Here is a 14,267-nt window from a genome sequence, read left to right on the forward strand (position 1 = left end):
AGTACCCTTCTAGTCGGAAATGTGATTGCACTTTCCCTTACATTTTAAATATATATCTGGTGGTGACAGGAGGTAAGATCAGTGGGTCACCAATAAAAATGGACAATCCCCTCGGACTGAACACATTGACTCAAATTACAATTTTAAATCTCCAGTAGAGCAGGTTGTTCAGTCACGGTTTTATCACTTAAGGTATGTATCTAAAATTAAGTTATGTCTGCCTGCCCCTGACCTGCCTTTATTTCATCCCATCTCCACTAATATAATTTCCTGATACTCTGCACTTAGTAGAGGAGCACTTAATCGTTTGAAAGTTGTTTCAAAATGCAGCTGCCAGGCTTTCTACTGGAACGAGAAGGGAACACATTGATCTAAATTTTCCATCGTTCCTTTGGCTACTTATTCACAGTGGAATATATTTTGAGAATTCTATTCATTTTTTTTTGTTTGAGGTGATGATGTCATATAACTTCCCATATGACTATATTATACACAAATGCTTTGGAAATACATAATTGTTGAGAGTTAAAAGGGGGAATATCTGAGTGCTGTGCTCACTGTCTCCACTTACGTCAAGAGGACGTAGAGATGTCAGAGTGTGAGGGTGTTGAGAGCAGCCACTGAGGAGTCTGTGTTAATAATTCACAGCAACTAAATAGGTCACACAAGTATTAATTAAGCAGAGCAGGATCGGGGGTGGGAGAAGAAGAAGGAAGGTAGAGTGAGTGATAAATGGACACAGAATAGTTATGACACAGAAATAACGAAAAGGGACAAGGAAGAGGAGTGTAATCTAATGGAAAAGAGTGGTAGGAAAAAGAGGAGATACAAATTGAACAAGTTATGGAAAATGGGTGGGGGAAAAAAGGATACAAGACCAACGAAAGTATTGGAGAAAAGGAAGGATGTGTCATGTAACAGTTTATATGCACTAATCAGTGAAACAGCGTAGGGGTTCCCTCTAAATTGGTCTGGCAAACATGCTTTCATTCGTCGTCCATCCCGTCACCGCCATCACCGCCATCACCGCCATCACCGCCATCACCGCCATCACCGCCATCACTGCCATCACTGCCATCCTACACACACACACACACACACACACACACACACACACACACACACACACACACAGACACACACACACACACAGACACACACACACACACACACACACACACACACACACACACACTCACACACACACACACACAAACACACACACACACACACTCGCACACGGTCATGTCAACCATTTTAATTCACTTTCTAGCTGCTCAAATGCTAGTGCAAAAAAGGAGAGTCAACTTCATGGCATGCGATCAAATTATATAAGAATAATCGCTCAGGCAAATTCTACTAACATTCATGTAAATCCCCACAGCAGAGAACATGCAGTAATAACAACTGTTGCAACCATCAGAAATGATTATTATGTTGCTTGTTGAATAGCAGAAAACATTCCAGATTTGTTTAGTTCATCTCCTGCTGTTACCTTAATGCAAAACTACACATCAACTCTGGGATCAACTGAACAGGTTTTTTAAATGTATTATTTCGTTTTTTTTATCAGTTTTATGATGTAGGGCTATAATATCCAGTTTGTTGTCCTGAAGCAGCAACGTGTATTGTCCGTTTTGGCCTCTTGCCACTCAGTTGCGCCAGTTCACACTTCAATACACTCATCGTGATGAGCTGTCAGAACTATTACCATTTACAAAATGCAGCAATCGTACTGTGTTGCACTATGAAAATGAACTCTGGGTCAATTCTCAACCTTAGTGTTTCCCTAAAGAATGCAAACATCTAACAGTAATGCCATCTGAGTTTTAAAACAAGATTAACTGCTTTGTAACTTTATTTTTTAAAAGCCACATGTTTTGATGGTAAGATGACTTGTCGTGGTGTAGGGAGGCTTAAAAATCACTTCATTACATTTGATATAGGCTTTCACACACCCACGCAGGTTTACATGGTGACAATAGCTTTTTTACATAGTATTTTAAATGGCTGTTTTAATTGAGTTTTTTCTTTTTTTTCTTTTTTACTTTAATGGCCAGCCAGCCTTTTAGCGCACAAACCCCAGCTGTCTCCTGTCTCTTCTCATCTCCTCATCTCCTACCTCTCCTCTCTCTGAGACCAATACTCTTATGCCCTGAAGTCAGTAGACATTTCAAATGTACCAGAGCAGACACTAGGCAGTGGATTATGCAAGAGAACGTTTCATGGTCTAATGAAACATTTCTACTTTTCTTCTTGCTTCTTTTCCAACACTGCTTGTCTTTAACTATACATATGAACTACAGAGTTCTATGTTACTCAATCATTTATTGCCACTGCCCACTAGCTGCCTTTGCTGTCCTTGTCTCCACTGATTGGGCCAAAATGAGAGCAAACGAGCTTCCAGCTTTGGTTCAGATTAATATTAATGGACTTGCTTCCTGTCTCTTTACAAATTTGACTTGGTTTTAGAGATGAAAATGGATGCCTGGTTATTTAATCATTCTTGCTCTTGGTATTTAATAATTTAATTGCTCATGGGACAAGACATAATAAAGGTTACTCATATATATATTTAGTCACATATACACCATAAGGGTTTCCTTCAGCTACTATATGGAATGTTTTATGTTTAACTTCCTTTCATTATTTATAGTTTTAACAGGCTTTTATATAGTTTAGTTATCGTTAGGAATACAGTAGCAGGGCATGAGCATGTGCTTTGCTTGTGGGAACTTCAGATAATGATGTTGAGCTGCATTCGAACAGGGAAAGGAACTGTTGTGGAGATACTCAAGACTTATAGACTGGTTGTACTGAGCCAGTTGTGTGTAACTCTAAAAGTACTTATTGAAACAGGGTTAAATAAACCATTTTTTACAAATACAACTGTTAGATGTTATGCCATGCTCAATTATCACAAGTGACGGGTCAAGAGCACACAAGTGGATCATTTTATAATAATAATAATAATTACAATGTAAAAAAGTGTGCTCTGGTACTTGTTAAAGTGTCAAAGCACAAATACCTCTATGAATCACCCACTTTATCTGAAAACAGTGACTAAGAGGTGCTACTTGACGGTGTCATGGCAATTGAATTCCATTCATTCTCACCTGTAGAATCAAATGTTGCCACTGCATGTTGCTCTCTATATACAATATGCTAGTAAATGTGGGCTATATAGATCCAGAAGCATCTAAGTCAGTAAGAAGTTGTATTTGCTAATTTACTGTAATTGCATTTACACACAAATTCAAGTAGGATATGAGAAACATCCTTCATTTACGGATTATCTCCATCTCTATCTTTTTTAAGTCAGTGAATCAAAGACCAATTATTCTTTGCTGTCAGCCAAGTGTACTTTGGTGACAAATGCAAATGTTATCATGCACAGTGATTCATTAACTGGACTGCACATGATCCAGATTGGACATGATTATAAACATACATATTTGATCATACCATTAACAATCCTCAGTCATTCCTGTGCTCTGTGCCCTGTTTTAGATGGCTACACTACAGATGACATTGAGTTCTACTGGCGGGGAGGAAACGGGGCTGTGACGGGGGTGGACAGGATCGAACTGCCCCAGTTTGACATTGTGGATCATAATCTAATCTCCAAGAATGTCGTCTTCTCCACAGGTAATGGTGACAAAAAGGTTGAAATGCATGAATCAAAGTTGATTAAGCAATAATCCAAATGTGGTATAAAGTAATGCAATCCTACCTTCTTATTCTCAAAATCCATATTATCTACAAGCATGTATGAAAAATGTGTTTAAATACACACACACACACTTACGTTTTTCTTTACTCCTATTATAAAACACCCTTTGGTTGTATTCAGTTTCTGTTATTGTTATTTCATTGAATTATCACTATCCTGCTGCAAAACATATTGCAATTCATAAATATTGAATTTCTCACTTATTGATATGAAAAATAGCTTGTACTTATTTCCCGAAATGCAGACTGTTATGTAAATGAACACATATACAAACCTCTGAATGAAGTGCAGTCGTGTGAGAGGGAAGACACTATGACTTATTTAACAGCAATAAACAAAAAGAATGCTGTCGGATACAACATTCATCTCTTCTGCATTTTCATATTCGTGAATTTTGTCATGCAAGCAAGCAATTGTAAGCGGGACAGGCGTTCTGATGAATACAGTTTCTAGGTACTGTACAGAATGGGAGCAGAAAACTAAAGCAATAAGATCATAGAGCCTCAACCAATGAGAGGGCTTGTTTTTCCATTCCACTCAACCCTATTAATAACATAATGCGTTCTGATGAATGCACAATGTTTTCATGCAGTGTGCATGGAAACACTTATTGCCTCATTCTGAGATATGGTGAATGGGGGATTCCCTTTTTAACGCGCTGTCTACTGCAGCATGGAGTATATGACCTGTGGGGAACCCAGAGTTGCTGACATCAGCACAAGTCCATGGGCATTTACCCAACACAAGTGTCATGTCCAAGGATAGACAATGACATTGTTGCCCTTTTGAATAATAGATATTCCCTGCTGTACCTCTGTCATGTCATTTCCTACCCAAGCTACTCCCTCTCTCCATAAAGAAATTATTCAAGGATTCTCTCGGTGGCTCATGCAAACATTAACTAAAAGAAACAGCAAATCTAAGTGGTGACATTCAAAGAAGAGCTGAGGATGGTGGGTTGTTGCTGCTTTCATTAAAAATCACAATCTTCCTCCCCCAACCATGACTCTCAAATGGAGTTGATATTGCTCTGTTTTCCAGCCCTGTAGTGGTTACTTACTTACTTACTTTGTGGTTGTAATGCAACTTAAAACCAAATACAGCCAATTCCCTCAGGAAGAAAGGATGTGTTCTGATAACATTTTTCCTTTACCAAAACCCCAGCTGAAGGTTTATTTCAAATAGAGCAGGATAAGCAAAAATAAGAGGATCCTCGATAGAAAAACCATCAAACTTCTTGCAATATTTTGTATAACCACAGGAACTGGAGAGCAGGTAAATCAGGAGAGTGCTCTATTTCAGGGACAACAAATAAAGCCTTTTACTGGGTTGCTTCTACAATGGACACTCAGGTCAGAGAGACTTATAAATAACTCGGAGGAAGAACTGATAGAGGAGAACCATCTAAATTGAAAATGCCTTCACAACAAAGTTAGAAATCAAACTGTTATTTTGCTATCAACCCAAAGTGCTAAACATTTACTGAATAACACATCCCCCAACAAAATAAATGATTACAATATTTACTTTTGAATATTTACACTTCCGCTTGCTTTTTTCCACTTCCCATCCCCTCTCTGCAGGTTCTTACCCTCGTCTGTCCCTGAGTTTTAAGCTGAAGAGAAACATTGGGTACTTCATCCTGCAGACTTACATGCCTTCCATACTTATCACCATCCTCTCTTGGGTCTCCTTCTGGATCAACTATGACGCCTCTGCTGCCAGAGTGGCTCTAGGTGAGGCCTGCAATGCAAATATAGACATGTTGTCAGATGTCTGGGTGGAAGATTGCCCTGGTCTGTTATAGCAGGGTCAGTGACAGTTACACATTGCTTTTATGTGATATGTTTCCCTTCTCTACATCATCACATTCATACAATTCACCTGAAGTGCAATGCGGGACAAGAAAGGCACATTTCACACTATCTCCGGCAAGAAACCAGTGTCAAACCTAAACAATGAAAATTCAGACAAGGGTTTATAGTCTTTATAAAATACTGCCTTTTTCCGACAAAAATCTAAAACTCCTTACAGATGAACTGATCAGTGCGGTGAAAGCCTTGAATTGTACGTATTGTATAAATGATGCATCTTGTATTTTATTTTTATTTTTATTTTGAATACATGATCTTTAAACCTTCAGTAAAGAATAGCACTGCACCGATCCACAAACACACTTTGTTTCACTCCTTTTACAGCGACTGTGTGTTCAGGTTCAAATAACCATTCCCAGTACCACAAATGTAACTGTTCCTCTCACACGTATTATGATGGATCACCAGTTTGAGTTGTTTTCACTCTTATTTCAGAGCCCCTGTGCTCTTCTGGAAGTCACAATTTCCCCCCGTCATCCTCAATTATGTAAACCCTGTGTAGCCTGCGAGGTTTGTATTGAGCTTCTAGCTTACTCTGTGTGTATCGGAAGCTCCCTGTCTTCTTTTCACCCTGCCCCATCCACCCAGCTTCATCCATCTACCCATCCCTAGCTTTAGTCGACAAGGCAATTTCGCTGATTGACGACTGAGCTGCATTTAGCGATCCAGGGGAAGGCATGCATGGGATTTAATGAAAAAAAAGGTAATGCTCCATAATGGAGGCGGGTCAACAGAGTTGCGAGATATAAGGTCGCCCCCCAATCTACACTAGATCCAGTCACCACTTTACCCTGACCTGGTTTCAAGCATTAAAGAGGACCTGTAATGGCTGAAACACATGGCCACTGTGTTGCAGGAATCCTTTGTTGTTATTGTTAAGCTTTTGCATCAACAGCTTGGGAAAATTGCCTGAATCCTATTTTGAGCAGTGGTCACAGCTTTGTGACAGCTGTAAAATAATTTAGTAATTGTTTACTGAGACTCTCAATCGAAATTGCCTTAAATAATCATGCTTTGTGTGCTTTAACAGTAGAATATACAGGTGCGTGTTGGGGGATTTATGAGCGCCATACTGTAGGAGCAGAGAATGCAATTATTGAATCATGCAAGGAAAATCACATTGAGGCTTAAGAATCATGGCTTTCATGCCAGCTATAATTCTTGCATATAGATAATACCTTAGACACACACTATGGTAGGCACACTACATCGAAGAGGCTGTGCTTTGCAAAAACAGCAGGAATATGAAATGATATCACTGTGTTTCCATATCACTCATAATAAGCAGAAACGTACCCCATTGATATTCACAGTCAATTTGGGAGAAACTATCTGCACAGCTTGATGGGCGACGTTTTGAAAACTGACCCCAACTTTTCTCAGTTGGAAATCTCTGCTAATGAACAAGACCAAGGTTGACATTTGAATTTCAAATCGCTGCAGCACTTTAGGTGTGCCTCTTTTAGCTTGTCTCCCAAGTCATGGTGGTAAGCCTTTCGGGTTTATTGACCCTGGCAGGCTTAATCGAGCAAAGACATGGTATCATGTGGATCAAAAAGATGTTGTGTGGTGGGAAGGATTAGGTCTGTCACACACTCAGAAGTGAACAGTATGTAAGAGTTTCAGGTGAACTTAATACATGTTGTTTTCGACATTGAGTTATTCATGCAGTATCTATAACCAGTGGTGTAGTGGGGATTTTTTTAATGGGCGGACGGGGCGGGGTTGGTGGGTGGACGGGAGACACTATGGACGCGCTCGTGAACTGTCAATGGGGGTTGGGGGGGGGGGGGGACCTCTGTGTCGCCTGTCAGCGCAATTTACATGATGCCGTTTAGACAATGTAATAATAAAGGGCGGTGCCGGCTGTCAGCGAACCGATCCGGCCTTTCTGCGCGACTGTTACTCAAATGCGGGACATAGTTCCAATTTGTGGGACGCGGGACAAATAATAAAAATGCTATGTGTGCAGTCCCACAGTGCGGGACACCTGGTCACCCTACACACGCACACACGGTACTGCCCCTCACACACACACACGCTTCAAATCAAGTTGCATAAATGCTTGAGCTACGTTTTTATTATAATTACTGTGAAATCTGCCTATTATGTTTTCGTCATTATTACAACAAATACACATTTGCAACTGATAACACTGGCAATGATTTGAGATGTATTAGACTATTAACAAAAGAAATCACGCTTCAAATAAGTGGGGATACGGCGTACCCCCGCGTCCAACGCCCACTACACCACTGTCTATAACGATGATTAGATGTGATGCAATGCATTTGTCTTTCTCTTTTAGGAATCACCACTGTGCTCACCATGACCACCATTAACACCCATTTGAGAGAAACCCTCCCCAAAATCCCCTATGTCAAGGCTATCGACATGTACCTCATGGGCTGCTTCGTCTTCGTCTTCATGGCTCTGCTGGAGTATGCGCTGGTAAACTACATCTTCTTTGGACGGGGCCCTCAACGTCAGAAAAGAGCAGCTGAGAAACTAAGTGTAGCCAACAACGAAAAGATGAGGATGGATCCAAACAAGGTACATTAGCTTGCCTCTTTAGTTTGTTGACCTATTTTTTCATAAAACTCCAATTCTGCATACATAGAGGAAAGCACAAACTCTAGATGAGCTTCCACAAGTCTTACATTCTATTTCTCAAGTGAACGCTTTTCTTTTTCTTTGCTCTAGATTTACAAAATTACACATTTTCTTTACTTTGCAATGAAATTGTATCTTAATTATTAATGGAGCTGTCTGGGGAGCTCAAAATAATTACTAGAACATAAAAGAAGTGTCAACACTTCAAATGGAGGGTTGACCTAATGTTTCCTGCCTTCACTGTGCCAAGGGAAGTCATCCTAATAAACTTGTACTAGCAATTATTCAAATCCAAATGAGACATTCTGCCAGCTGAAACGATGGGGAAGGAGGTCTCAGGGCCACTTGGCTCTTTGTTTTGATGGAAGTTAGTTGCATTCACTTACTCAGACTTTTCTCCCAGATGACATGAACCAAATGCCTACGAGCAGAGATACAACATGGCCGCCATAACCAAGATAACATGGCTGCGAATGGACCTGCTGATTATAAGTCTATGGTTGGATGAATGTCCTGTAATATCAAGTGAAGAGTAAAACAATGATGTTTCCTTGCAGTGGTTGGTGGGGAATGTAGTTGGCAGAGATGATACTCTATATGCAAGAATGAAACAAAGGGATCTTGATGGTCATGAGTCGATGTGGGAACCAATCTTTGTGGATGACGCAGCAATGGGACTTGGCGATCAACGGAATAAGGTACTGCAAAAGCCTTAAATGGTGTTGACATGCTACTATTCAATAACATTAAGACTTTTTGACCAATTGCCGGCAGCACAATAAGATTGATAATGAGTAACCAAACATGTGGCTGTGTACACAACAAGCCGATTTAGTATTGAATTTTTGTTGTTATGGGCAATCCCACAAGAAAACACAACTCCAAATAAAAGGCCCATCTTGTGTGGTGTGGTCGCACAGAATAGATCTTTAAATTAAATGTTGGTACTTCATTGTTTGACATTGTGTATATGTGTTTTATCAGATAATACATATTGTTGCATGATATCAATAAACTATAGACAAACTTAATTATTTGTTCCAGATGGACCCACATGAAAACATTCTTTTGGGCACCCTGGACATCAAAAATGACATGGGCGTTACCGAGCTGGCACTGGGTCTCAATGACCCAAGAAATACTATGCTGACATACGACAGCTCAACTCTACAGTACCGCAAAACAGGGCTGGCCAGGCACAACTATGGCAGAAACACACTGGAGTGCCACATGACTCAAAAGAAGAGCCGACTACGGAGGCGCGCTTCTCAGCTAAAAATCAACATCCCAGACTTGACTGATGTAAACTCTATTGACAAGTGGTCGAGGGTGATCTTCCCAACTGTCTTCACCTTCTTCAACGTTGTTTACTGGCTTTATTATGTCAATTAAAGGGGAAAAAGGACATCAGTGAAGGCAAGGACAAACAGCAAAATACTTAGGTCATTTGTTGTTTGTTTCTGGTTTGTTTCATTTTTATGTGATCTTGTAATACTGGACTGAAATACTATATTCAGGACTGGATCCATCATAACTTGGAATACTGCATTTGCTGGCTAACACGTGAAAACCTTATAGAAGAGAGATTACAAACATAATAAGGTGCCTGTTCCCGATTATTTGTTTAAATTTTACATGTTTGGGAAATTTGTATGTTCACACTTTTTTTAAATGTTTGTTTGCATATTGTTTACGTTTGTATTACTTTGAATTTACAGAATACATCATTCATTGCCAAAATATCATATCATTCAGATTCAAAAATGACAAGATGACATATCTAAAGGATTTGTTTACTTTCACTGAAACTACTCAAAAAGTGCTGGAGCAAATTAACGTCAGCAGGGTTTTCTAAGGTTATCTGTGTCAATTTACTCAAACTAATTTTCCTATTAATATTACAAGGGCCTGATGTTCAATATTTACAATATCATGTAATGTAAAATATATTTTAGATCAAACATTTTCTACTTTCTACTAATAAACTGGCAGCCCTGTATCATTTATTTCTAAGTATTTTCTCAGTTCATAGACCATTTAAATAGGGTAACAATGAGAAATATCAACTAAGAACATTCCAAAACGTCCAGGTTTGAACTCAATTGCACTCAAAAGCCTGTTGAAAGTCAAAAATGTTGTAATGTAAATAAGCATAAAGCTAATACAGCCAATGTGGATTGTCATTAGTTTATCTGTCCACTCTGTCCATTGGAGGAGAGTAAAGAACAGAAAGAGAGAAACAAATGTAGTAAAGGAATCTAATGTTTGTGTTTAGCCAAATTGGATTTACATATATATTATTATAATCAAAATGTTGACCTTCACCTCAAAGTCCATTCACACAGTATGGATGTCTTTGGGGATGATTTGTCTGAAGAAAGTAGTTTAGTCTATAACTGTTTATGTAAACATCACCTGTATACCTTTTAGTATATCTATAATATGACCAAAAATTGTCTGACTTCAGCTTTCTATTCCCATTTTCTTGGAAACATATTTACCAACTGAGAAGAAAATGTCCTCAAATGCCGAAAAGGCACTTTCTCGGTTCAAGAAGAACACGGATGGTAAAGCTTAAAACTGACGCCATTGATCCTGCCAGAAGGCAAAAAAGCACAAATATCAGCTTTTAAGACAATATTTAAATATCATTTTTTTATGCTAGGTTTTTCGTTTTGTTGCCAATGAGTTTATATATGTATCTGCCTCCAAAGCGAAAATATTATAATCACAATTTAAAGCCAATAAGTCATTTTTTCCAGATTGAAAATGGGTTGATGGTCATAGAGGTCATAGCCTTTAGTCCACATACAACAGGTAATTACAGATTATTTACAAATGATGCTGTACTTTTGACGTTGTGTACACAATGAAGATTTTATAAAGGATTTTGCACACAAGTTCTTAAAAGCCATAGAGGCTGTACCTAGTTCTTCACATACCTGGTGCTTATGTAGGCTATCTTAAAAGGAATTGTATTATTATGACTACAATCACACTTGTTTCAGTTCCAACAAAGTTTAAATGTAGGAAAACACGACTAGGGCTGCGATAAAGAGTGTACCATCCCTCTTCCCATTGATTTTCCACACTGCCCGTATGAATAATTCTGCTGTTATAGCCTCTTTTATTGCATAGAAGTACAGTCAATAGATTTAAAGAAAATAGGAAACTTCAAACATATTTCAAAGATCAATTGAAATGATAGGAACAAGAGCTTTTGCATTGTTTGTCTCAAGTGCTTCTTTCGAGTTCACCTAAAACAACAAAGTTCTCACTCAAAGGATGAATATTTACTTGTATGCCATTCATTTTGATTGTGATGGTTTGAGTAAACACTTTGAACATTTATATTGTAATTCTTTACTTAAAATGTAGCCACATACAGTTATGTCTCACTGCATGATCTGTAAAGTAGTAACTCTTTGATATTCTGTTTTTATCTCACTTTCTCCTTTTCTCACTGAACTGTTTCATTTCATTTGTGCTTTTTGTGTTCAATTGACCTCGCAAATGAGCATACATGATTCTGTAATTGCAATTTATAAAAAGTATGTCTAATGGATATTTCAAATATTGATGATGGTATAAAAGATATTTACATTTTTCTAATGAGCATTTACAGCTGAAACTGTTTTAAGAATAACACAATAATGCATTTTTACAAGCACTGCCCAACAACTCCAATGGAAACTTTGATTAAACAGTGTGCATAGTTTTAACCTACATGAACCTCACTGGTGTTTACATGTCATCCAAATTAACCATTTTCACATTGTGTTGATCTAGGAATTGAAATCTGCGCATTGTGTGTAAATTATAAAGTCTCGTTTTGGGAGTTGTTTAATTGTTCTGGTGATTATGTCAAACTAAATTCTTCTGACTTTTTTTTGTTTTTATTTTGTAATTAAGTAAAATGTGCGAAGAGATCCTTATAGATTATCGACTAATCACCTTATTATTGGCATTGTGCATTTTTATATTTGAGGATGAAGTGAACTCAAATGTGCATATTTAGATAAGTATGTATATATCAGATAGTATATTATTAATCCTCAATTGGATAATATTATTCCTGTAAATAAATACCTATGAGCTTTCAACATAAAGGAGAAAACAGACATTTGAAATATAATTTATACTGTAACGTTAAGAGAATGAAAAAGGCTGATGTGAAACAATGTAAATAGTCTATTTTGCAGTGTCACATGATCACTTTTTTCTTTGCTTTTTTTTTTGCTCTATTTGTTAAAGCACATACCTTTGGGTTTGCCAAAATGTAACATATATTCATGAATGTAGTTGATATTCTTTTACAGCATGTATTTGCTGTAATATGTCAGCAAAAGTTTTACAATTTATTGTACCAATGATCAGCTAAATAACGCATCATGTACACCACCGTTTCAAACAAACAAACTAACACACACACAAACACACTAAGGGTCAAGTGATAAGGAGGCTAGAAATGCCTTTGGATTAGCCCGAAAGTAAACCATCTCAGGACAGCACAATTCACACTACAAACAACACTACAAAAACAAACTACGACTTCCTGCATTGTACTTAAGAAAAGTACCTTAGTGAGCTTGTTTCAGATGTAATGTGTTTGCTTCCTCTGTTTGACAACATTCCTATATTGCCAGATGCAATACACATTTACACTTCTGACAGTATCCAACATATTTTCAGTATTGGCAGAATCTAAGGACCTTAGAAATAAGTCATTAATGTATTAAATTAACCTTAGCCATAAACATGTCTCAACCCGAAATGAATATATTTCTTATTTTCAGAAACACTACTGTATGTGGTATGACATGGTGTGTTTGAGTGTAAGAGTGTGTAGTGGATGTATGTTTGCCAGACAGGCATGTGTTCCCACCGGCTACTACCAAGAAAGGTCTGCTTCATAAGTTCTACACTTTGAATAATGTGTTTGTTCTTCACAGCGCTTTTTTTGTTTCATATATTTTTATACTTCTATACTCCTGTGTAAAAAAACAACTGCAAACACTGTTGTTTCGCAAAACCTTGTAAATCCAATTTTGGCAATTTTCACATTTATATGATGATTATATTGTCCTCTAGGGGTTCTGAAAACCTAATGACATAGATGCTTACAAAATCCTGTCATGGTCCCATGTATAAAGTAAAACAAAATACATTATGGTTTAAAAATGGCTTTTTTTTCTCTTCATTCCTGGAAAGTTAAGGTTTTTGGGAATGCAAGGTTTTCATCAGACAGCAGAGTCTTCTCTTGGGACAGACTGACATCTTAAAAGCCTAAATGACACATCTTGGTGACAGTGTATGTTTGCACACACTCACAGAAGAAGCCTTAGCCTCATGCTACCCTGGACTAAACTCCAAGGAGCATCAATCCTTTTTACCCTCTCAACACCCTCCACCTTGAACAATCCCTGTATGTGCCACTCACGAGAACATTCCCAGAAACCCAGAGCTCTACCCTTCTCAAAGATAAGCCCTGTGAAAGTCAGTGTCTGTCTTTACTATGAAAAACCTAATGAATACATTGTCAATAAATATTGTATACAGTTCTAATTCAGTGTGTTTATTGTAACCCTGAGTCGGGGGAAGAAAAACAATTGAGTGAGAAAAATGACATTCTTTGTTGAGACAAAATAAGAAAAAAAATACATATTATATAAGTGGTTTATGGGGCAGGTAAGAATATTTTGTAATCAACATTTGTTGCTCACAAAAAAACCTAATGAGATCAGAACCAGGTTTACATACAGTACAGTATATGTTATCATGCTAGAACAACTCCAAATACCATCATTCATTTTGGTAATTTCAAAGTCTGTCCTGACATTTATTTGAGCTGGAACCATTTAAAAGCAACCTGGCTTCATTCCAAGAGTGCCAAAAAGGGATGTTCACAGATATATGAGACGCTCAGAGCAAGTGCTTCGTAACTTATTTGACCTTAGGACTTTCACCCAGTAGATGGCTGTTTGTGTCCCATGTGAAACTAAAGTTAATTTATTTATTTCAACACAAAACATGATCTTTTTCTAAAC

At 37.9% G+C, this 14,267-nt stretch overlaps 1 protein-coding gene across 1 annotated transcript in view; it reads left to right on the plus strand.

Moving 5' to 3' along the window:
* gabrb2b (gamma-aminobutyric acid type A receptor subunit beta2b) overlaps positions 1-13,785 on the plus strand; it is a 56,700-nt gene extending 42,915 nt beyond the window's left edge. The window contains exons 6-10 of the mRNA XM_079647537.1: positions 3,511-3,648; positions 5,317-5,469; positions 7,916-8,160; positions 8,778-8,918; positions 9,265-13,785. Coding sequence (XP_079503663.1) covers positions 3,511-3,648; positions 5,317-5,469; positions 7,916-8,160; positions 8,778-8,918; positions 9,265-9,612 — 1,025 coding nt within the window. The 3' untranslated portion in view covers positions 9,613-13,785. The remainder of the gene's footprint in view (positions 1-3,510; positions 3,649-5,316; positions 5,470-7,915; positions 8,161-8,777; positions 8,919-9,264) is intronic.
* Positions 13,786-14,267: the final 482 nt, after the last annotated feature.

The sequence above is a fragment of the Notothenia rossii genome (genome assembly GCF_949606895.1).
Source record: "Notothenia rossii genome assembly, chromosome: 9".
NCBI classification, from domain to species: domain Eukaryota; kingdom Metazoa; phylum Chordata; class Actinopteri; order Perciformes; family Nototheniidae; genus Notothenia; species Notothenia rossii.